Genomic DNA, 24,190 nt, shown 5'->3' with positions numbered 1-24,190 from the left:
ATGCTGGCCCTGTGGAGTGGAAGAAGTCCACAACTGTCCACTTCCCTAAAGGCTGAAGGAAATTGCCTGAGCTCATGGATGACTGCAGTATCACCTTATGATCAGGATAGAAGAAAATATTACAGACATATTGGCCCTTGTTCCACACCAAGGTTTCCTTTATCACATGTACAGTATCAGCTTGATCAATCAACATTTCTGTATATCAATGTGGAAAAATCTCATTGTAGAAATGGAAATGTACCCCCATTTTAGGGATTGGCGATTGGTGAAACTCTCTTGAGAACCTCAAGGCCCCCTTTCAAAAAGGGCAGTTCTATTAGGAACTTATAAGAACTCACAAATTCCTGTAAGAACTCTAAGGAATCATAACACCATCTTATGGGAGAGACTTGAATACACAATAGGACAGGGGTGAGCATTCCTGCTCCTGGAGGGCTGGTGTCCTGCAGAGTTTTGCTCCAGGCCTGATTAAACACATTTGAACCAAGGTCATCCAGGGCTGCATCCGAATGCTTAGCCAGCTGACTTGTTGCCTCTCTGCCCTTGGTCTAATAAACTACAACAAAAAAAGAGAGCTCTGCTGATAACTAAGTGGATATTTAATTACTGCAGAATGTTCTAGACAGGAACGTTGGGACAAGTTGGAGCTAAACTCTGTCCAGAGGTGCGTTTCCCAAAAGCATTGATGGCCAACTATGGTTGTAAGTTTCATTGAACTCTATTGGTAATGACAGAACTTGTGATCATAGTTGGCTTTGGGAAACGCACCCCAGGACCAGGATTTGATACCCCTGGATTAGCATATCTAATGCACCTGCAGAAGGGTCCTGAGGTCCTCAAGGTGGTTTTGCAAGTTTTGCAATCTGAGGAAACTCAAGTATCTTTTAATTTTGATGGTGATGGAACAGAAATAAAATATTTCAAGGCATTAATACATTACCTGTTTCGATTGCTGCCAGCAGTTTAAAATTCTCATCACTGGCTGAGCTTTAAGAAAACAATAATAAGGACCTGAGAGGAAGTATTTTGCTATACTTTTTGCTATTTTAACTATTCAGTTTCCTTCAAAGCATGTTGTACATAAAATATATAGAACATACATACCTGTATTCATCTTCATTCATCTTGTCCAACAAAATATATCAAGAAACTGTGTCCCATGAATCAGAGGCTATAACATTAGAGCATCAGTGACTGTTGGAGCTAATCAGAGCTGAATACAACTAAATTAATTATATTTGCAAACACGAACCTTTCATTAAACATAGCTGCAGGCTTACCTTTGTGACTTTCTTGTTCCTAGTGACATGAGCTTTTATAGTTAAGCATGACCTGCTTTCATTGCCAAAGTAATGTCATGCAACAAATGCCATGCCATTAGGGACAGTCTGTTTCTATTGTAGTCACTTAGGCAACACACACCTGGATAAAATATTTTCTAGGAATTGACACATGAGATGATTCACTTTTATTCCCCCCCCCCCCCCCCCTCTATTACTTTTTCAATTAAATCCCCCAAAATAACATAATCCTAGTCTAATCTGCACGCTGAAGACTGTTTTTCATGATTTCAGAGGCATATATCACAGGCACGCCAGGGGGCAGGATCATGTCATGTGACAATAAGCTTGATTCACTTCAGTGAAACGATTCATTCGGGCGGTAATTCGGTTCAATGAACTGTTTACAAAACGAGTTACTAATATGTTTGTCCCCCACAGGCATCTTGTTTTTCATGTAAAGTTGGTACTTTATCACTGTTTTATTAGGTTATACATCAGGTCAAGTGTCATTGTGTTAAAATACACTAACAACAACCAAAAAAAAAAAGCACTGGTATTTTGGACATGGTAGGACTACTATGTTTTTGAACATGCATATTGCAGAACATCCTTTGAAATACTCAGTAAATGGCATGGTACAGGCACTAACAAGTAGATATGTAGACTATATTAAAGTATGATGGTATTATCAAGGCTCTGTAATGGAAATCCACCATTCTTCCCAGTTTTTGTTAATTAATAAAGTTAATTCTCTAAATAAATCAATGATTTATAATAATGTTAATAAAGCTGTTTCCATTTCAAAGTTTTACGCATAAATAAGGTAATTCTGTTCAATTACACACGCTTTGCGAATCGGTTAAACCGCCTCGTTAAAAAGAGTCGGCTCAAGAGATTGAACCAGTGACACTATGGTTACCATAGCAGCGGCCAAACACTGTCCAGACTCAAGTCATTGTAAACCTAAGCTCTACTCTTTTATTTTAAACGTTAATAAAGACTTTTCCGTCAAATTGCTTTCAAGAATATCAGAGGAGAGCGTGCTATTATTGAACTTTAAGGTTTGACCGTTTAGGTGTGAGAAATTTGTCATGTCAGAGCAGGAGAGTAAAACTGAACCCGCGGAGCAAAGGATGTCACAAGAAGTCATTCAGACAGAGACTGACCTTCATGAGGAAGATGATGATACTGAAGACCAGAGACGTCAAAACGACAGAAACCAACAAGGAGGCGAAATCAACCAGATAATTTCCTCCAGTGATGTTGGAAACTCAACAGCAACGGGTGAAATATAATTCTGCATTTTACCCCAGTATTATACACTTAGAAAAATACTATGGTATTACTACGGTAAGTTAAGCATGCTCGGTGTGGGCAAAGTATCTTGGTAATACTGTGTTTTTTCTTTGACATATTGCTTCATAAAATGGATGTCAATGTAATACCCCGGTATTCTTAGAAGTAGCTTGGATTAGGGTTCTTATCATTAGTCATCAAAAACATTTTAATTAATGCAGAAATAAAACTATTAGATGAAAAAAAATCTAAATGAAAATGAAAAATGTTGCCATGTCAACTTACTGAAATACATTTGTTGGTCACACTTTAGTTTGAGGGACACATATTCACTATTAACTATGACTTTTCCCTCAATAAACTCCTAATTTACTGCTTATTGATAATAGTTAAGGTGTTTGTTTTGGGTTAAGTTTAGGCTAGGTATGGTGTTGGATTAAAGGAATAGGTCACCCAAATATGAAAATTCTATGGAAGTCAATAGGGCCCCATCAACTGTTTGGTTACCAACATTCTTCAAAATATATTCTTTTGTGTTCAACAGAAGAAAGAAATTCTTACATGTTTGGAACAACTTGAGGGTCCTAATAAACAGCCAATATAGTAATATACAAGCATATAAGCAACTAGTTAATAGTGAGAATTGGTCCCTAAAGTGTTACCAGTTTGTTTTGAACATAAAGTGAAATTATTTAAAAAAATCCAAAATAGAAGTTGAAATAAAAATAAAATAAAAATCCAAATTTTATTAAAAACTGTAATAGCATAATATATAAATAATACCAATATACCATGGTGTTGAAATGTGGTAATCATTCAGTACTGTGGTAAAAAAGAAAGAAGTGGTATTACCATACAATACCATTACTGTTCCATAGTACCACCACAATTTTTTAAATAAATATTCAGCACATTTTTTGTATTCATTTTAATATTTATAACTCTAATGCAATTGTTCTTCCAGTTAAGATCTTGCTGATGCCAGAGAGGCACATGATAACGGTGGCCTTCACTATTGGCCTCTCAATCCTGGATCTGAAAAAACACTTCAGCTTCAAGCTGAGGGTCCCATTAGACATCATACAAATCACTCTAGACGGTAAGACACAAAAGATCGTCACATTGACTGTACATAAAGGACACACTAAAAGTCTCTCGGATCTTTTTAATTTAGTTTTACTTTTTGTCTAGAAAAAAGTGTAGATGATGACCAGACGCTGATGGATATTGGCGTACAGCCACATGGGATGGTCCAATTTGAGATGAGCTCGCTAGACCCGGAGAATTACCCCATGAGACCAGACAAACCACAGCAGGAGTACAACATGCCGGATGTCATCACTGTCAGAGTGCAAACAGGTACAGTCAAACTTATAGCTGACTAAGGCATTATGAGGATAGACAAGTTTTTCTGACAAGTTTCTGGCTTTAAGACACAGAGACATATCAGGACGTAGTGGTAGAGATAGAGAGAGCCACTCGCGGGAAGGCATTTCTGGGAGGATTCCGCCATACGGTGACCAAAACTGAGTATCATCATGCTGCCGTACAGACGATGCCTAAGAGGAGGCCTGTCAGGAGCATTGAGTCCTTCAGCAGGGACACACAGGTGCACGCATACATACACACTGCACAATGGAGCGAAGGACTTCTTGTGCAGTAATAAAACCCATTAAATGGACAGAACTTTCATCTCTTTGCCTCATTTTTTATTTATGTTCAATTAAAGGAACTGTATAATTTAGCAGAAGGATGGCACATAATGCATTTGCTAAAAACATTGAACATTTAGCTAACTAAACATTTAATAAAACCTAAAATAAACATCTATTATAACACATTTAATAAACATAAATTTGTATATAAAATATATAATGTAGGCTTACAAAAAATATTTTGTATTATAATATTATTGTAAAATTTAAAAATGTATTGTATTGTAATGTTGTACATAAAAATATTGATGAAAATTGTTTGTGTAAAAAATTAACCTTTTTTATAATTTGTTATATGACCTTTTATTCCTTTTATATAATGATATAGCGATTGATTGATTTTTTATTGTTTGTAACACACACACAAACATAGACACACAAGGAGTTAATCTTCAGTAAAGATTTTTAGAAATGACGTAATTGTTGAGAAAGTTGATACCCGTACATTTTATTGATTTATCACTTTGAAATGTCAAGACAATTGCATTTTTAGAGAATTTTATTTATATAATATTTTGCCAAAATCACAGAATTATTGACAAATTCTAATTGGGGTAAAAACATATATATATATATATATTTTACACTTTAGTAATCCAAGTCAGGTACTATATATTTTAATACAAAACTTATTTTTTGAAAGTTTTGATGAATAAAATACATATTTCAATGATTCTGTCTTTTTCACAAAATAAATATAAGCAATAAAACACTTGTGGTCACGTTATATTCATGCTTCATAACCCCAATTAACTGTGACATTAACACTCTATTCAAGCATTTGTAGTCAGTACATGTTTTTGTGGAGAAATTAATGTTTTCAACCTTGATATTAATAATGAAATATTTCTTGAGCAGTAAATCAGCATATTATGATTTGTGAAGGATCATGTGACACTGAAGACTGGAGTGATTATGATGAAAATTCAGCTTTGAATCACAGGAATAAATTACATTTTAAAATATGGCCTATTAAAATACAAAACAGTTCTTTTAATAATACTATTTCACGATATTACTGTTTTTAAATGCAGCCTTGGTGAGCATAAGAGACTTCTTCTAAAAACATGAATTAATCTTCCCGACCCCAAACTTTTGAACGGTAGTGTAGATTCAAATCTTAGACCAATTTGGGTTGCCGTTTGGACTGCACGCCTCTAATTTTCTTTGCCATTTAAACAGACGGTGGAGTTGAAACACCAGGATCAGCAGTGCTACAGGAACGCCTCGACTCAGATGACCAAAATCGGCTGTTATGTGTCCAACATGGAGGACAAGCTCATCGACCCAGGGACTTACATCACTGCAGAAGAGTATCACAGCAAGAGACTGAGAGCTGTACGTGTGTTTGAAGGGGTTGAGAGAGAATTGCATTCATTCTGTGCATTCGCTGTTCAGGACAAATGCTTATATGTCAATGTTTTTCCTTAGGTCATTACACTACAGTCACATGTCAGGCGCTGGCTAGCCAAGTGTTTCACAGACAAATTGAGACAGGCTAAAGAGCAGCACCTGGCGTGGATGGAAAATGAAAAGAGAAGGAAGAAAGAGGAAAAAGAGCTGCAGATCAGAGATGAATATCACCGCAGGATGAACCCGGAGTCCAAGAGAGACTTTGATCTGCTTTATAATGCCTTGAAAAGTGAGTGTGTGAGTGTTTGTTGCTTACTACAAGCAGCAATGCTACTAACTTAAAGGTGAAGAGGTTTCTGCACCACTAGAATCAACAAATGGAAGTGCAAAAATAATGACTTTATTTTAGTCTCAAGTCTCTCTGAAAACCATGATCATACAGATAGTCCAAAAACTCGCCATTGGTTGAAAGTGTTGCTATGTCAGGCTAGTCAGGATGCTCAAACAAACAGAGCAATTTTCAGTTTAAACTTTTCAGGAACCTACAAATGACTTTTATTTGACTCATAATAAACTCTTTTTTTAACCTTTTTGCTACATTATATTGCATATGCAACTTTTTAGCCAATTGGTGGGTTCAGCCGGTTCATGCAAATGAACTAGTTAAAATAAATGCTTCAGTGATTCACCTCAATTCCTTCACAGATGTCCCTGTGTCTTCGTTTTTTAGTGAAATATTTTTAAATCACTGTTTTGTTTTTAACTCTGTTACACTACCGTTCATTCAAAAGATTTTTTTAAAAGAAAGAAATTAATATTTTTATGATAAAGGATGCATTCAATTGATCAAAAGCGACAGTAAAGACATTTATCATTTTTCTAAAAGATTTCTATTTCAAATAAATTAATTCACCAATGAATCTAAAAATATATATATCATGGTTTCCACAAAAAAATATTGAGTAGCACTACTTTTTTCAACATTGATAATAATAATAAATATTTCTTGAGCACAATAAGAGATTTCTGTCACAAACATTAAACTGTCTTACAGACCCCAAACATTTGCACAGTACTGTATATAAATTAGTATTGTATTGGTTGATTTTTCATTCATTTTTGAGTTTATCTGTTAAATTTAGCACTGTCACTGTGATTCAGATCATTGTTGTGTCATAAATACTGCTGTTATGGAAAAATTAGTTAAATAATATCAGCTGATATTTATGGTTTAAAACGTTTAAAATACATTTACATATATAAAGCTTTTTTAAAGCTTCATTGAAGTTGACTACATCGTAGTTGGTATGATATATGTGTTGTAATGTGTGCAGTGATTTGGATATAAGTCAGTGTGATGGTCCTTATTCTTCATCTCTGTATGTCAGAATGGAGGATGGAGGAAGTGGAACGCATCAATGTCACCTTATCTGGTGCGGAGAGAAAGGCAGCGCTGTGCGCTCTACTGGAGCAAGAGACCCAGTTCATCTCCTCCATAGAACAGCACAGAATGGCTGCCGGCACGAGGAACCAGGATAAGGCCATACAAGCCTTCCTCAACAAGGTGCCAATCTTTTGCTAATCGGCTGTTTCATCATGAACATGCTGTATTGTTTTAGAGCAAAACCTTTGTTTGGTTACAGTGCAAGAATGATTAAATATGTCTATTTGATTTGGAACCAAATAGAGCACACAATAACTGTTATAATATTACTTTCAGTAAATCTGGGTGGCAGAAGATTCATTTGGTTTAGTATTTTGAACATTGTTGTTTCATAACTTTGTGTGCATTGAACTTAATGTTGGTCCATTAGAAATATCAGTGTAATAAAATGATTTTAATGCCTCTTTGCAAGTGGGTAATGATAACTAACCGATAATAAGTTAGATATAAAGTCAGAACAGACACACATGCAGGAAATTGTGTTTCATATACTGTACCTCCTTTCTACTATAGCAGTGGTTCTAAACTGTTTTTGCTTCATGACCCAGACTTTACATTGGCCATAAATAAAGAAAGCTGTCCTCTAAAGCAAACATTCATTTATTTTAATATTTAGTTAATTAATAATTATTAAATATGAATTTATATAAATAACTGCATATGAGCAGCAATCTCTACGAGAGAGAGAGAGAGAGAGAGCATTTTCTTTAATCTAATATCCTAGCATCCTCCTAAATGCAAAACACAAATGACAAAATTTTAAAGATGTTTGTTTTTGACTTCTCTTCAGTCTGCAGAGCCAAAGAGATGGCGTGGATTTGACGGGAAGGTGACACAAATGGACACCCCGTTCACCATCAGAGCCAAGGAGCTGCGAGACCTGTACAGTAGCGTCACACAGGCTCAATTCACAAAGGACGAACGTCTGGATGTGCTACTCACTCTCAAACACACTGTGAAGGCCAGTTCCAGATCTGTAGTCCAAAATATGGACAAAATATAAACACGTATATTTGCTCATCTAATTTTTCAAATGTACTTGTGAACAGGAACATAAATGCAAGCTAACACAGGACATAGTGGACTTGATTGACAGGGAGATGGACCTGTTGATGAGGGGTGTGAAAAAGAGCAATCTGGATGGGTTGAGAAAGAGGATATCAACCCTCTTCCTCCAGTACATCAAAACCCCTCCGTTCAACCCTCAGGTGTCCAAACTTCTACGGGTATGTGGCTAAAACTGTGTTGATGTCGAGACTAACTCATTCGAGTCTGAGTCAAGACCATGTCCACATGCTCCCATGTCTATGACAACATCAAGACCATATTGTCATGTGTCATGGTCATCCTTGAGTCAGAGACCATATTTTGTATGGTGTTGGTCTTCAAGTCCAAGTCTACGATAATATTTTCATAGTCTTGGTCCTCAGACCATATTTTCATGGTCACCCTTTTCTAGTCTTGGTCTAAACTTGGATTCGAATAAGCTGGTTTCGACTACAACCCTTGGCTAAAGTACTTCAAAGTTAATATGAGATTAGCTGTAACATCACTTTCATTTCTCAAGATACTGAAATACAACTTGAGATTTGGTTGGTTTTCTCACTCTTTGAAACAACTCTAATATTTACCCTGTTCTCCACAGGTGCCTCAGGATCCTGCCGACCTGAAAAACAACATCTATTTGTGTCGTGGCTGTAATGAGTATAAGTCAGGCACTGACTTCGCTCTGAATACTAACGCATCTACAGTCGGCCTCTGTCACCGTTGTATGGAGTTAGACAATAAAGCCCGTCAAAGAGAAGACATCTCTCTTTACAAGAACATTCTCAGATGCTTGCGTGACACTGAGGCCGAGTGCAGCCCAGATGCCAAAATCACTTACCTGCTGCAGGTAAAGTTCATACATGTGTTGGTGATTCATTTTGAGGGCATGGAAAGAGCTGGTTGTTTTCCGTAAAACCTGCACCAGTGAAATCAGTAGTTTTAAAGGTGCAGTAAGTAGTTTCACATTTATGTTTTGCGCACTGAAATTAGTCTACATAAACAAATAATACATGACTTGACTCCTACTAGTGTGGATGTGTGACGTTTTTGCTTATTAACTTGTCAAAAAAACATGTTGGTCATGTGATTTCAACATGGCCACCAACAGGAAGGACCACCCTTGACTAAAAGCCTATTCACACCAAGAACGACAACTATAAAGATAACTATATTGATAACTATATTAGCCTCCACACCAGTGGATGATATTGTTCTGTTTAGTCTAAGCGCATGTTTGTCTGTTACTTAAAATGCTCGAGCTCGTTACAGCTGGATGTATTCTGATTGGCTGTCAATGTTTTTATCGTTCATCAGCTGGATAAAATCGTTCTGAAAGTGATTCAGTTTCTCTGTGCTGTAATCGTTATACAGTAGCTGTGGTGTGGACTCTGCTATTCTCTAATGTTAACAATGATTTTTATAACTTTATCGTTATCTTTATAGTTATCGTCCTTGGTGTGAACTGGCCTTTAAGTTTATCTCATGTGAGTCTGCATGAATTTTTTTAAATATCTGTGGAATGTACATTTTTTGGTGGAAAATGCGAGAAACAATTGCTTAGTCCACCTTTAATAGAATAGATTAAAATGAATGGAACACCAAGTTAATGCTTTGCTCAAGACATTTACTGTCCTCATTAGGAGCAGGACCTTCGGTACCTGGTGGATGTACTTTGGGGAGCTCAGTCCGCTTTGAGCGGCTGGAAAGACCTTCATGATTTAATGCTGGTGCGCTGGGAGAAGCATTTGGACTGGAGCCCATGGAACTGCATCCTCCTCACGAACGAAGAGGCCGCTGCACATTTGAAACTGGAGAACATCGAGAAGGTACTGCGGCTACAACTGCTTTTGAATGTCTTTCACACTTAGAATGATTAAATGTCAAACCGCAACTCAGTAAATAATATAATAGCAGATATTTAAAGGGTTAGTTCACCCAAAAATGAAAAATCTGTCCTTATTAACTCACCCTCATGTCGTTCCAAACCCGTAAGCCTTTCGTTCATCTTCAGAACACAAATGAAGATATTTTTTATGAAATTTGAGAGCTTTCTGTCTCTCCATAGACAGCTACACACTTTTTGACGCTTAAAAAGTTTCATAAAGAGATAGTAAAACTAATCCGTATGAATTGAGCGGTTTAGTCCACATTTTCTGAAGAGACACGATCGCTTTATATGATGAACAGATTTAATTTAGGTTTTTAGATTTAGTTTTGAATTTGATTTAATTCACATGTGAATTGTGTCTTGACGTATGAGATCCAATGAGGTTCGTTCTCGTGTTACGCAGCACGTTTGAGCTTCAGCAAGAACCAATGAGGTTCATTCTCGTGTTACGCAGCACGTTTGAGCTTCAGTAAGAACCAATGAGGTTCATTCTCGTGTTACGCAGCACGTTTGAGCTTCAGCAAGAACCAATGAGGTTCATTCTCATGTTACACAGCACGTTTGAGCTTCAGTAAGAACCAATGAGGTTCATTCTCGTGTTACGCAGCACGTTTGAGCTTCAGTAAGAACCAGTGAGGTTCATTCTCGTGTTACGCAGCGCGGTTGAGCTTCAGCAAGAACCAATGAGGTTCATTCTCACGTTACACAGCACGTTTGAGCTTCAGCAAGAACCAATGAGGTTCATTTTCGCGTTACGCAGCATGTTTGAGCTTCAGTAAGAACCAATGAGGTTCATTCTCGCGTTACGCAGCACGTTTGAGCTTCAGCAAGAACCAATGAGGTTCATTTTCGCGTTACGCAACACGTTTGAGCTTCAGTAAGAACCAATGAGGTTCATTCTCGTGTTACGAAGCACGTTTGAGCTTCAGCAAGAACCAATGAGGTTCATTCTCACGTTACGCAGCACGTTTGAGCTTCAGCAAGAACCAATGAGGTTCATTCTCGCGTTACGAAGCACGTTTGAGCTTCCACAAGAACCAATGAGGTTCATTCTCATGTTACGCAGCACGTTTGAGCTTCAGCAAGAACCAATGAGGTTCATTCTCACGTTACACAGCACGTTTGAGCTTCAGCAAGAACCAATGAGGTTCATTCTCGCGTTACGCAGCACGTTTGAGCTTCAGTAAGAACCAATGAGGTTCATTCTCGCGTTACGCAGCACGTTTGAGCTTCAGTAAGAACCAATGAGGTTCATTCTCGTGTTACGAAGCACGTTTGAGCTTCAGTAAGAACCAATGAGGTTCATTCTCGTGTTACGAAGCACGTTTGAGCTTCAGCAAGAACCAGTGAGGTTCATTCTCACGTTACGCAGCACGTTTGAGCTTCAGCAAGAACCAATGAGGTTCATTCTCACGTTACGCAGCACGTTTGAGCTTCCACAAGAACCAATGAGGTTCATTCTCATGTTACGCAGCACGTTTGAGCTTCAGCAAGAACCAATGAGGTTCATTCTCACGTTACGCAGCACGTTTGAGCTTCCACAAGAACCAATGAGGTTCATTCTCATGTTACACAGCACGTTTGAGCTTCAGCAAGAACCAATGAGGTTCATTCTCGCGTTACGCAGCACGTTTGAGCTTCAGTAAGAACCAATGAGGTTCATTCTCGCGTTACGCAGCACGTTTGAGCTTCAGTAAGAACCAATGAGGTTCATTCTCGTGTTACGAAGCACGTTTGAGCTTCCACAAGAACCAATGAGGTTCATTCTCATGTTACGCAGCACGTTTGAGCTTCAGCAAGAACCAATGAGGTTCATTCTCGCGTTACGAAGCACGTTTGAGCTTCCACAAGAACCAATGAGGTTCATTCTCATGTTACGCAGCACGTTTGAGCTTCAGCAAGAACCAATGAGGTTCATTCTCGTGTTACGCAGCACGTTTGAGCTTCAGTAAGAACCAATGAGGTTCATTCTCGCGTTACACAGCACGTTTGAGCTTCAGCAAGAACCAATGAGGTTCATTCTCGCGTTACGCAGCACGTTTGAGCTTCAGTAAGAACCAATGAGGTTCATTCTCGCGTTACGCAGCACGTTTGAGCTTCAGTAAGAACCAATGAGGTTCATTCTCGCGTTACGCAGCACGTTTGAGCTTCAGTAAGAACCAATGAGGTTCATTCTCGTGTTACGAAGCACGTTTGAGCTTCAGTAAGAACCAATGAGGTTCATTCTCGCGTTACGCAGCACGTTTGAGCTTCAGTAAGAACCAATGAGGTTCATTCTCGTGTTACACAGCACGTTTGAGCTTCTGTAAGAACCAATGAGGTTCATTCTCGCGTTACGCAGCACGTTTGAGCTTCAGCAAGAACCAATGAGGTTTATTCTCATGTTACGCAGCACGTTTGAGCTTCAGCAAGAACCAATGAGGTTCATTCTCGTGTTACGAAGCACGTTTGAGCTTCAGTAAGAACCAATGAGGTTCATTCTCGCGTTACGCAGCACGTTTGAGCTTCAGTAAGAACCAATGAGGTTCATTCTCGTGTTACGAAGCACGTTTGAGCTTCAGCAAGAACCAATGAGGTTCATTCTCACGTTACGCAGCACGTTTGAGCTTCAGCAAGAACCAATGAGGTTCATTCTCACGTTACGCAGCACGTTTGAGCTTCCACAAGAACCAATGAGGTTCATTCTCATGTTACGCAGCACGTTTGAGCTTCAGCAAGAACCAATGAGGTTCATTCTCGCGTTACGCAGCACGTTTGAGCTTCAGTAAGAACCAATGAGGTTCATTCTCGTGTTACGAAGCACGTTTGAGCTTCAGTAAGAACCAATGAGGTTCATTCTCGCGTTACGCAGCACGTTTGAGCTTCAGTAAGAACCAATGAGGTTCATTCTCGTGTTACGAAGCACGTTTGAGCTTCCACAAGAACCAATGAGGTTCATTCTCACGTTACGCAGCACGTTTGAGCTTCAGCAAGAACCAATGAGGTTCATTCTCACGTTACGCAGCACGTTTGAGCTTCCACAAGAACCAATGAGGTTCATTCTCATGTTACGCAGCACGTTTGAGCTTCAGCAAGAACCAATGAGGTTCATTCTCACGTTACACAGCACGTTTGAGCTTCAGTAAGAACCAATGAGGTTCATTCTCGCGTTACGCAGCACGTTTGAGCTTCAGTAAGAACCAATGAGGTTCATTCTCGCGTTACGCAGCACGTTTGAGCTTCAGTAAGAACCAATGAGGTTCATTCTCGTGTTACGAAGCACGTTTGAGCTTCAGTAAGAACCAATGAGGTTCATTCTCGCGTTACGCAGCACGTTTGAGCTTCAGTAAGAACCAATGAGGTTCATTCTCGCGTTACGCAGCACGTTTGAGCTTCAGCAAGAACCAATGAGGTTTATTCTCATGTTACGCAGCACGTTTGAGCTTCAGCAAGAACCAATGAGGTTCATTCTCGTGTTACGCAGCACGTTTGAGCTTCAGCAAGAACCAATGAGGTTCATTCTCGTGTTACACAGCACGTTTGAACTTCAACAATAACCAATGAGGTTCATTCCCGTGTTACGCAGCACGTTTGAGCTTCAGCAAGAACCAATGAGGTTCATTCTCGTGTTACGAAGCACGTTTGAGCTTCAGCAAGAACCAATGAGGTTCATTCTCGTGTTACGCAGCACGTTTGAGCTTCAACAATAACCAATGAGGTTCATTCTCGCGTTACGCAGCACGTTTGAGCTTCAGTAAGAACCAATGAGGTTCATTCTCGTGTTACGAAGCACGTTTGAGCTTCAGTAAGAACCAATGAGGTTCATTCTCGTGTTACGCAGCACGTTTGAGCTTCAGTAAGAACCAATGAGGTTCATTCTCGTGTTACACAGCACGTTTGAGCTTCAACAATAACCAATGAGGTTTATTCTCGTGTTTTACGCAGCACGTTTGAGCTTTTGTAAGAACCTATGAGGTTTGCTCTGGCGTGTCAAGCAGGTTCAGTTGAGCTTTTGTATATGTTCGCTGATCAATGCTTCTATGTGAATAAAAGACTAAATTAAATCTGTTCATCATACAAAGCGATCAAGTGTCTTGTAGTAGATCAAGTGTCTACTACTAGTTGTGTAGTAGTTGCGTATCAACGGAGGGACAGAAAGCTCTCATCAAAATATCCTAATTTGTTTGGAACGACATGATGGTGAGTAATTAATTAATGAATTTTCATTTTTGGGTGAACTATCCCTTCAAGAACTATTTAGACTAATCGAAGTATTGAAAATAAAGTGGAGTAAAACATTTTTAGAGGTGACCAGAGTGAAAACCTGTTCAGAATATTGTAATATATAATAAAACTTTAAACTTTATCTGCCAAAACTTTATAATCGTGACTATTCACTGTACAATAGTCAAAGCTCCATTTTAGAGATGGTGTTTACATGTAATGCATATACAGAAGACATTTGTCTCTGCCACCACTTGAACGCAAACCTATTTGTCCCACCATACAAATGCCCGCTGTTTTCACTTGCAGGCATACGATGTGGTAGTTATCCGTAATGTCAAGCAGAAACACACACTGGCCAGGAAGTACTTCTCTCAGATACCTGCGATGGCCGAATGTCTGCACGATGTCGAGATTCAGCCTGGTGCCCTCGGCAAACTGCTGGTCTCCAAGCCCATCACCAAGGCCACCTAGTAGAATCACTAAGAGGCTACCCACAATCCTGTGGGGTGCTCAGGGACATCTGCAGCTTTATTGTTTCTCTACTTCAGACAGTTTAAGCGTTCTTCCTCAAGATCATTTATCAAATTTAAATATCTTATATGTTAATTAAAACAGGGAGTTACTGGGCCATTTGCCATTTGGGCCTCTCTCCGTTTTGTTTTACATTCATTAGGATCATTCATTAATGTTAATTAGTTATCATTTGGCAGTACTTGAGCAAGGAGTTTTATGATTTTTGATAACTTTGGTATTTTGTCGAATACTAATTGGTATACAATCCTGTGTGGTAGTGTGTTTTAGTGTGGTAAAACAATCCACACTACAATCCTGTGAAAAATGCAGCATTAGCATGTTTTCCAGTGTTAAACTTGAGTACAAAAGCTGCATATAAAAGGGAGATCAGACAGATAAAAAAAGTAAAATCCCTCCATGATTACTCCATAATGCCACACAAGAATGAATCGAAACATTATTTCCAAGAACACTTTAAAAGCCTAAAAAGCTCAAGTTCAAAAGGTTTTAATTAGGCCTTTGCAAATGATATATAGCCTAGATCTAATCAGGAGGTGAGCAATCTAAGATCTGCAATTATAGGAAAAGGTCAAGAACCTCCTCCTGCGTTTCCTTTTGAACAAATGGGAATGAGACCACCAGCACCACAGGACTAACGGCTAAAAAGAACGACTAGTGATGAAAGGTTTGAGTTATATTTCTGTGACGTGAGTTTATAAGATGAGCTTAATAAAACTGTTTTTATTAGACGTTTGGCTTATCATGTTCTTTGGCTACTGGCACAGTCACAAACCCTATCTCTGTCATTCTGTGATCCTGTAAGGAACAATACTTAATCAAACTTCAAAACTAGACAGAACTGATAAAAAAAAAATAAAAAAAATAAAAAAAGTTGGCAAATAGGACAAAAATATGCATTTGTTGTTGATCGGTTGTAGTGATGCAGGTGAAAGAACATCAAAGATCATTTTTTGACTTTTTTTGTTATTGAATAAGAAGTATATCAGCATTTTTCTGTTTGCAGGTTCCTGCCTCTTTAAAAACTGTAATGCTTACTGTTATCCTGCTTTAACACAGAAAACACTTTTGTTTGCTGAAATGAAGGTATTATGAAAAACTGGGCAGGCTCTTAGAGCAACATGAGGTTGTTAGGTTATTGTTCGATCTTTTCGCTTTAGGCTTAAGTTGTCTGTGTATGAATAAAGTAAGTCAAAGGTAAGTCAAGATTTTCTGCATTATTTTTCACACGAGTATTGTGCAATCTTTTGTAATCTTTGGACAGTGGAAAAGGCTTTTGATCTTTATAATGCTCATATTGATAACTAATTAGTGGAGTTTTATGTAATCTCTGATAGAGCTGTTTTGTTTGTTCCTTGAGAAAGCTTGAGGGTTGCGATTAATGTGTAATAGTACAAGGGATGAAGAGAGTGTTCTGTAAAACCACTGAGCCCAAGTTATCCAATGATGTTTCAAGGAAACACCATTTTGCATTTCAGATCCTTGGTAATCCTGACTGTGAAATGACAATAAAGGAGGTCATGAAGTCATAACCTGAACAAGCATCAACTAACCTCGACACCTTCAGACAGATTTGACATTACAGATGGTCATAGGCCAGCTCCTTGTGACTTTTTCCACTGGATTTTCAAGTTTTCCATTGGCACATTTTACATTATATGATTCACAAAGTTATGGAAACCTTTTTCTGCCTCAGTTAAAAATAAAAAGGCAACTGTGAGATAAAGATTAAAGTAAGAATTAAATCTGTAAGGAACAAAGTTGCAATTCTGAGATGTAAATTTGCAATTACGAGAAATAAAGTTTCTCTAAATTGTGAGATAAAACTTTTGCAAATGTGAAAAATCATGATTATACATAAAAAGTCCCAACTGTGAGAAATAAAGTCGGAATTGTTCAGAACTAAATAACAATTGTGAGATGTGAAGTTGCGATTACAAGAGAGTCGCAATTACGAGATATAAATTCGTAATTATGAGAAATAATTGCAATTGTAAGTTACAAAATCGCAATCATAAGTCACAATTGTGAGATTTTGAGTGTAAAGTCAAAATTATGAGAAATACTGTAAATAATATGTTTTGTTTATTTAATCATTTTTTACTGCAAGTCAGAAATGGGCTTTCATACAAAATTGCGAGCATTACAGTAAAAGCTTGAAAGAGATAAAGAGTTTACATATTTCTTATCATTTTAATGTATTTTTCTTTTCTTTTTTTTCTTTTATGTTTCCCAGAGATCAACTTCGAATTCTTTGGAAACAAACTCCAGTACAGATTATCGCCTGCTGTGTGATTCATGAGAGTTTGTGTTTATGAAGTCACCCAGGTTGTTGTTAACTGACCACAGTACGGTGCCAGATTAGGGCCCAATATGGGAAACGGTGATGACGTTTGCAGTTAGGAGAAAAAGGTGTGAATTCCAGGTCATTGTCTGTGGCAATGTCTTGTGTCAGTGGGTTTACTGTATGTTTATAATGGTCTTGCTTTTATAATCTCATATGCAAATTTGTTGTTAACTTTGGTCATAAAATGTAAATATACATGGATCAGGTTAGGAGGGACTTGCATGAGCTGACTGGCAGGAGTCTAATCTTAAAGCTTAATCTCCATGGCCATAAGGCTTTATGACATGACCGGAATGGACCAGTAACAGGGGATGCGGATGGCACCAGGGCAAAGATTAATCAGCGGCACATTATTTAAAGGCCAGCATAAGACAAAGTCCCTTAGTTGACTCACAGAGTTTCAGTCACAGAATGAGGCGGCTTTCTTGGAGCTTCGTGAAACCCCTAATCATCATCAGCACACCATTGGCATTGCTACCGCTGCCACTGGTCATCAAAACAAAGGTTAGACATGCTTGAACACGTATGTGACAATCACATGAGACTTTCTCTTTATGTTCAGCTCTGAATGAGGATAATGTAATGAAGTAAGAATAATGAAACAAAGCTTGTCTTTTCTTATTATATTGCATTGCATGTTTTCTGAAATACTTTTGCACATCCTTTTTGCCTTTGAAATGTCTTTAAAAATAACTCAAACAAAAGCAATTTTTTACAAAAAGACATTTGATAGACATTTGTCTGGTTATCTTCTGAATGGATATAAACATTGATCTCGTCCACTAGGAAGCAGAATGTGCGTACGTCCTGATATTAATGGCTGTGTACTGGATGACGGAGGTCTTGCCTCTGTCTGTGACGGCACTTCTCCCTGCGCTGCTTTTCCCTCTTCTTGGGCTCATGAAGTCCGCCGAGGTACACTTTCCTGAGCCAGTTGCTTTACTCTTGGAAAACAATCTCATGGAAACCTGACTGCAATATTTCTGGACTACTAATGTGGATAACTACTGCAAACACAAGATGTCATTGACCGGCCATTTTTCTTTAGGTTGCATCTGTATATTTCAAAGACTTCCACTTGTTGCTTCTTGGGATCATCTGTCTAGCAACAGCCATTGAGAAATGGGGTCTTCACCAGAGAATTGCCCTCAGATTGGTGACTGCGCTTGGAGTCAACCCTGGCATGTAAGACTTTTATTTTATTTAGATATGTGGAATGTTGTGATGATTTATAGAAGGATCTGTTCCAAACACAGCTTGTTTACTGTGAAATGTGTTTTACAGGTTGATGCTGGGGTTCATGGTTGGCTGTGCTTTCCTCTCCATGTGGTTGAGCAACACCTCAACTGTGGCAATGGTAATGCCAATTGTGGAGGCAGTGATGCAGCAGGTTTTGAATGCAAATGAAGAGGCCAACAAAGACCACAAGGGGGCGTTAAGTGGCATCTCCAACCCTGCTCTACAGCTTGAAGGTAAGCTGGTGCAGCTTTCATTTAACTTGAGTAATAAATTATCACTTTAACCTTTAACGTCCTAGTTACAAGGGCAACATTTGACATTAAACGTCTGTTTTCAGATATTGAGGCCCAGTGTGACCAGTCTGAAAAGAGGAAAAGGTAAACATGTATAAAATGATCAAAAAACAACAACAAAACAGAAACTTTATTTTAAGACTGAATGAGATTTTTTTTGGTTCTCTTATAGCATTGAAGCAGGTATTACGGAGCCAGTTCAGACAGCTCCTGAAGAATCAGAAACTGTTGAGGTCAGTAAAGGACACACTCTGACATTAAAACTCACAAACACAAAATCCTTCTCCTTACCTTAATATAAAATGGTATTTCTCAATATTTTAGGCACCAACTCCACCGTATAGCGGGAAGTACAGGACCCGTGAAGATCACATGATGTGCAAAGGATTGTCACTTTGCATTGCCTACTCTTCATCAATTGGGGGGCTGACCACATTATCAGGAACATCCACAAACCTCATCTTTGCTGAATACATCTATCAGTGAGTTCAGTACTTACCTTTAAACTGATTTGTGCAACTTTATTAGTATTAATGTATATTGGTCCCATTATTTCTACTATATTATCTGATTTGGTCAGTCTATCCATCTAAACTCAGCATGCTCATGACCTTCCTCAGGTACTACCCAGAATGCACCATCATTAATTTTGGAAACTGGTTCGTGCTCTGTCTTCCCATCTGCATAATTATGCTGATTTTGTCATGGATATTCCTGCATTGGATGTTCCTTGGTTCCAAGTGAGTGATCGTAATGTCTTCTATTCAATAAGTCGTTCCCTGACCCCCCTCTGTCCCTCATTTTTACTGTTTATTTCAAGATTTCATTTAAATTCATCATTTCAAATCACGCTGCCATTTGCATTTTTCCCACCTCACCACTTCAGCTTCATCTACGTGTCTTCAATCTTCTTCATCCTGCTCTGAGTCTCACTCACAGCCTCCCGATCTCATCGCTCTAGGATAATCATGTTTCATTGAGCAGGCTTTTTCATCTCACAACTGCCGAGATTTTCTTCTTAGAATCACTCACAGAACATGGACGCATGGCGTCACGACAGAGATGTGATTGTTTGCATGTGTAGTTTAAATGGATTTTTTTGTCATATACAGAGATTTCAGTCAATTCGTCTACTCATCGATGTATGCATGTATGCATTGAAATGGCAGTGAATGAACCAAACAATAAAAGTATATCTGCTTCTCCATTCATCCCTAGCTTTCGTGCCAGTCTGTGCTCCAGGCAGCAATCCGAAAGGGAAAAAAACGTTGCCAAACTGCTTCGGGATCAGTACAACTCACTGGGGCCCATAAGGTTGGAACTCTTTAATTTTTTTTTTAGAAGGCTCTTAAACGTGTAAAATTGACTTATTTTTTCACAAATATATAAAAAAGAAATAAATAATGTATTTATCCCCATGTATTGCTCAATGGCACGTTTTTGTGATAGTTTTTCCCCCTGAACAGTGGGAGACCTATTCCTACAGTAACACTTACCTTTAAATGTTAATGTGCATTATGCATTATGTGTTAACATGTCAGAATGTGCCATTTTGGCCAGGTTTGAAGGATTCCGAGACCTGATTATGTCTGTTATTTCTTCTTAAAGGGGTCCTATTATGCTTTTTCAGTTTTTTAGCTTTAGTTAGAGTGTAATGTTGCAGTTTGAGCATAAATTTTTTTTGCAAGGTTACAAAGCTCAAAAGTCCACACAAAAGGGAGATATTTTATTTAACAGAATCAAGAACAGACTGCCAGACTGGGGATAGAGGTGCTGTGATAATGTAAAATACATGAAAAAGAATGTTTTTGAACAATCAAGCATGAAAACATAGTACACCCCAAAAACAAAATCAAGACTTCGTAAAAGGGCATAATAGGACCCCTTTAAAACTGGAATACACCACACAACTTTTAATACACTAGGCATCATGCAGTTGCCACCTTTAAAAATGGTTAATAGAAAAATTGGGCATGAGTGTGGATTGTTGTGTCTGAACAGCCAGAACAAACTCGTGCAGATACACAAACCTCGTAGTTAGGAGACGCATGACAAATGAAAAGGATACATGTTTTAAAATTGGCTCAAAATATCAAACATGTTTGATGGATTTCTCAGAAATCTGTCAACTCTGACTGTTCAAGATCTGCAGACTGATGCTCTGACTTTTGGCTACTAGCGTTGCCTCCTCCAGAATGCAAATCAGGGCAAATGTTGTTGTGTTTAGGACAATGAAATGCTTGAATTGCTGACCATTTCTCTATATCACTGTTTCTCTTCTGATCCAGCTCCCAGGAGATTATCACCTTGATCATCTTTATTCTGATGGCAATATTATGGTTTACGAGAAACCCAGGTTTCATGCCAGGCTGGTCATCACTGTTCTCTGAGTGAGTGTATTCATATTTTTCAACGTTTTTTGATGTAGATGTACAGAAAACTGCTGCACTTCAGAAATCATCATCATCTTCAAAACTTGTCTTTAGACTTCTTATTTATCCTTTGTATGTTGTTATTTCTTCAGTCAACCAGGTTACGCTACGGATGCCACTGTAGCGCTGTTGCTGGGTTTCATGTTCTTCATCATCCCTGCACACAGACTAAAAGCAGATCACTATGGTACGGCTTACTCATTTCTTTTGTGCATGTGTGAAAACCTTAAAATGATTAGAGGCTCACTGTTAGCAGCTTTGTTTCTGATTGACGTTGTCGATCCCTGTGACAGAGGCCTTGATAACGTGGAAGGACTTCCAGGCCTGTATGCCATGGGAGATCAGTCTGCTCGTGGGTGGCGGTTTTGCTTTGGCTGAAGGAACAAAGGTAGGATCATGATTTAATGGAAACTCAACTACATGTGTAAGAGAAAAAAGAGAAATGAATATAAAAGTGCAAGATGAATCAATTACTGGTCATTTTTACAGACCTGGATTCAATTAAACAGGCCAGTCTAATTCACTGGTGGCTTTGGACAGCTCAATTGCTACCTTACCTTCATCATTTTAAAACATTAATTTCCTTGTAGAAGAAATAAATGAAAAGGCAGATCACATCAAAGCCTCGTAACAGCGTGCAGCCTATTATCGTCGTGAGGAGAACAACAATTTTACTGTGTCACTCTGTCTGCTTTGACGTTCCATTCAAGCTAATTACATGCCTCCATTATAAGACTGGCACTGAAGCACGTCGTTTCAGCATAACAGCTCCTTCTTCATGTCAGTCGCAAAAACTGGAAACAAGAGCGTCTACTTCTTAATATTCTCCTGGTGTAGGTGGGCTGGGGTGGGGTCTTATCATCAAGGCTCCAGCGCTGTTTCGATACAGACACCCAAATGTCATGGCAAGTCCAGTCTTTAAAATGTTCAAAGCAGAAAGGGTGACTACTGTGCTGCATTCTCCATATGCAATATCAGGCTGTCCGGATGCCATATCTTGACAAACAGCTAAATTACGAATCCATGCTCTGTTGACAAGCATACAAAGAGATGTTGGTACATTACATTTATCGAAGTTCATGAATATCTTGGTTGGACACTTTCACTCACCTTTCAAAGATGATCTGACAATTTTTCATCCGACAGATTTCTGGTTTATCGTCTTGGGTTGCTGAATTGCTGACTCCCTTGGGAAGCCTTCCTCCTTTAGCTACCGTCACCATTGCCTGCCTTATTGTTACCTCTATCACAGAGGTGGCCAGCAATGCTGCCACAACCACAATCTTTTTGCCAATACTGGCCCCCTTGGTACGTGTTATTTCAATATATGTAAAATATAATGAATGTTACTTTCACGTCACTTTTTTGGGCTATTCTCATCACAAATGATTTTTGTCAGGCGGAGGCAATTGGAGTCAACCCTCTGTACATGCTGGTTCCCTCGGCCCTGTGTGTGTCCTTTTCGTTCCTGCTTCCGGTTTCTAATCCTCCTAATGCCATTGTCTTCGCATACGGTCATCTTACAAGCATGGACATGGTGAGTCCCTTGGATTTTGTTCTTGTATTTTGCATTGTAGATTTCATAATGTATCAAAGGCAAATAACTAAGCTTTGAATGGTTTCCTTGTCACAATAGGTAAAGGCAGGGCTGGGCTTAAACGTTATAGGCATTCTTACAGTCATATTAGCCCTCACAACATGGGCAACACCTCTGCTTAACCTGGACACCTACCCAGACTGGGCACCAGTGGTAAACAGCACTGGAGTATGACCATCAATGTGAAAATCATAGAATTGTGGACAGTTTAGTTATAAAGTTACATGGGATCCCTCACAGTTGGCTGAATTGTTGACAGGGCAACTTCCACAATCCAAATGGTTTCCTTGTTTGGATCACTTGGACAAGAACCAGCTTACAACAGACTGAATGCTTTGGGTTCCAGGAGATGTTCGGTTTGAACGTCATTGTTTATATATTTTTGTATTATAAGTAGTTTTATTAATCTTTGTGATCATTGTGTCAAATTTGTAATTCCTTTTGCCATTTATTCTTTTGAGGGGTTCAAAGAGAATAGTAAACGCTGTTTAAAACAGGATGCTTTGGTGAACAATGTATGTGCACAATTAAAGAGTGCAATGTTTATACAAAATGTATTATATTAAAAATATTTCTCAAACTCTAAGAAGAATTTGAGTGACAGGGTTAGTCCCGTCGGTTAACATAGCACTTAATGTTATATATGATTGTATATTTTTGTTATACTCTAGCATGTACATATATACAGATAAGTGAACTGTATAAGTAGAATGTTGAAATTACATTGTGAACAAAGGGAGTAAATAACAGACAAAATCTCATGTTCAACTTTAGACACTGACTTATCACAGTTATGAAAGTTACTTTCAAAAAAGTGACCATTTTTAGCGTTTGCTCCTGTTGAGTTTTAAGGGCATCAGTCAGAGTATTCAATAGTTTTTTTGTTTTTTAGTTTAGATAACAAAGACATAATTTGTTTGTTTCAATACTATTTTCAAATTCACCTCACAGAATACTGTACTTTGGATGGAAACTCAGCATTGATTTTGGTTAACATCTATATGTGCTCCTTGTGAGATGTTTCTTGTTACGACTAAAACTGAGACAGTTACTTTTTGTCTGTGTGTTCTTTGAGAATTATATGTCAATATGAGTCCATGTGGACACAACACAAAGTCAAGACAATCATGAGTGGACATGCGCTTCACTGTTTTTGCAAGAAATGTTTAAATAATATACAACCAGAACCATTCATAGTCATCATGTTCTAGCGGGACTTCATACTGATTTTAAAAAACAATGCTTTGTAAAATTGGATGTTTTGAGTGGATTGTCTCATCTCTAATTACTGAATCCCAAAATTAAATGTTTTGACAAATCTAGTCAGGGTGGCAGCCTTATCAAAGAGATTCAAGAGGCAGATTAGCTTTGATGAAATGAGGTTACAGAGAAAAACTGTCATCTATTTATGTATATCTGCAGTGGAGGCTGTTTGAAGATAAGTAATGCACATTCACAGAAAACAGCTCTGAAAGTATCTATCTTAATAAAATAATGTCTTCTCATTTTCATTGGG

The 24,190-nt window shown here is 38.3% G+C and overlaps 2 protein-coding genes across 2 annotated transcripts; both read left to right on the top strand.

Annotated features, from left to right (window-relative positions):
- Positions 1 to 2,377: 2,377 nt before the first annotated feature.
- iqub (IQ motif and ubiquitin domain containing) lies at positions 2,378 to 14,706 on the top strand (the record flags this gene model as incomplete). The annotated part of the gene is made up of 12 exons (XM_081355862.1): positions 2,378 to 2,570; positions 3,547 to 3,681; positions 3,774 to 3,941; positions 4,016 to 4,191; positions 5,480 to 5,635; positions 5,729 to 5,939; positions 7,039 to 7,214; positions 7,885 to 8,055; positions 8,144 to 8,320; positions 8,740 to 8,988; positions 9,782 to 9,967; positions 14,542 to 14,706. The coding sequence occupies 12 exons, from the start codon at positions 2,378 to 2,380 to the stop codon at positions 14,704 to 14,706; spliced, it is 2,163 nt and encodes a 720-aa protein (XP_081211988.1).
- Positions 14,707 to 17,524: 2,818 nt separating this feature from the next.
- slc13a1 (solute carrier family 13 member 1) lies at positions 17,525 to 22,848 on the top strand (the record flags this gene model as incomplete). The annotated part of the gene is made up of 15 exons (XM_081355455.1): positions 17,525 to 17,617; positions 17,900 to 18,028; positions 18,162 to 18,298; positions 18,398 to 18,585; positions 18,690 to 18,729; positions 18,818 to 18,878; positions 18,970 to 19,127; positions 19,266 to 19,385; positions 19,864 to 19,959; positions 20,934 to 21,035; positions 21,170 to 21,264; positions 21,371 to 21,465; positions 22,224 to 22,385; positions 22,477 to 22,614; positions 22,714 to 22,848. 15 exons carry the CDS (start codon positions 17,525 to 17,527, stop codon positions 22,846 to 22,848), a joined length of 1,749 nt encoding a protein of 582 aa, XP_081211581.1.
- Positions 22,849 to 24,190: the final 1,342 nt, after the last annotated feature.

The sequence above is a fragment of the Scardinius erythrophthalmus genome, assembly GCF_964197995.2.
Source record: "Scardinius erythrophthalmus genome assembly, chromosome: 24".
In the NCBI taxonomy this organism is placed as follows: domain Eukaryota; kingdom Metazoa; phylum Chordata; class Actinopteri; order Cypriniformes; family Leuciscidae; genus Scardinius; species Scardinius erythrophthalmus.
The sequence above is the reverse complement of the archived record's forward strand: the minus strand, read 5'-3'. Positions and strand labels throughout refer to the sequence as shown.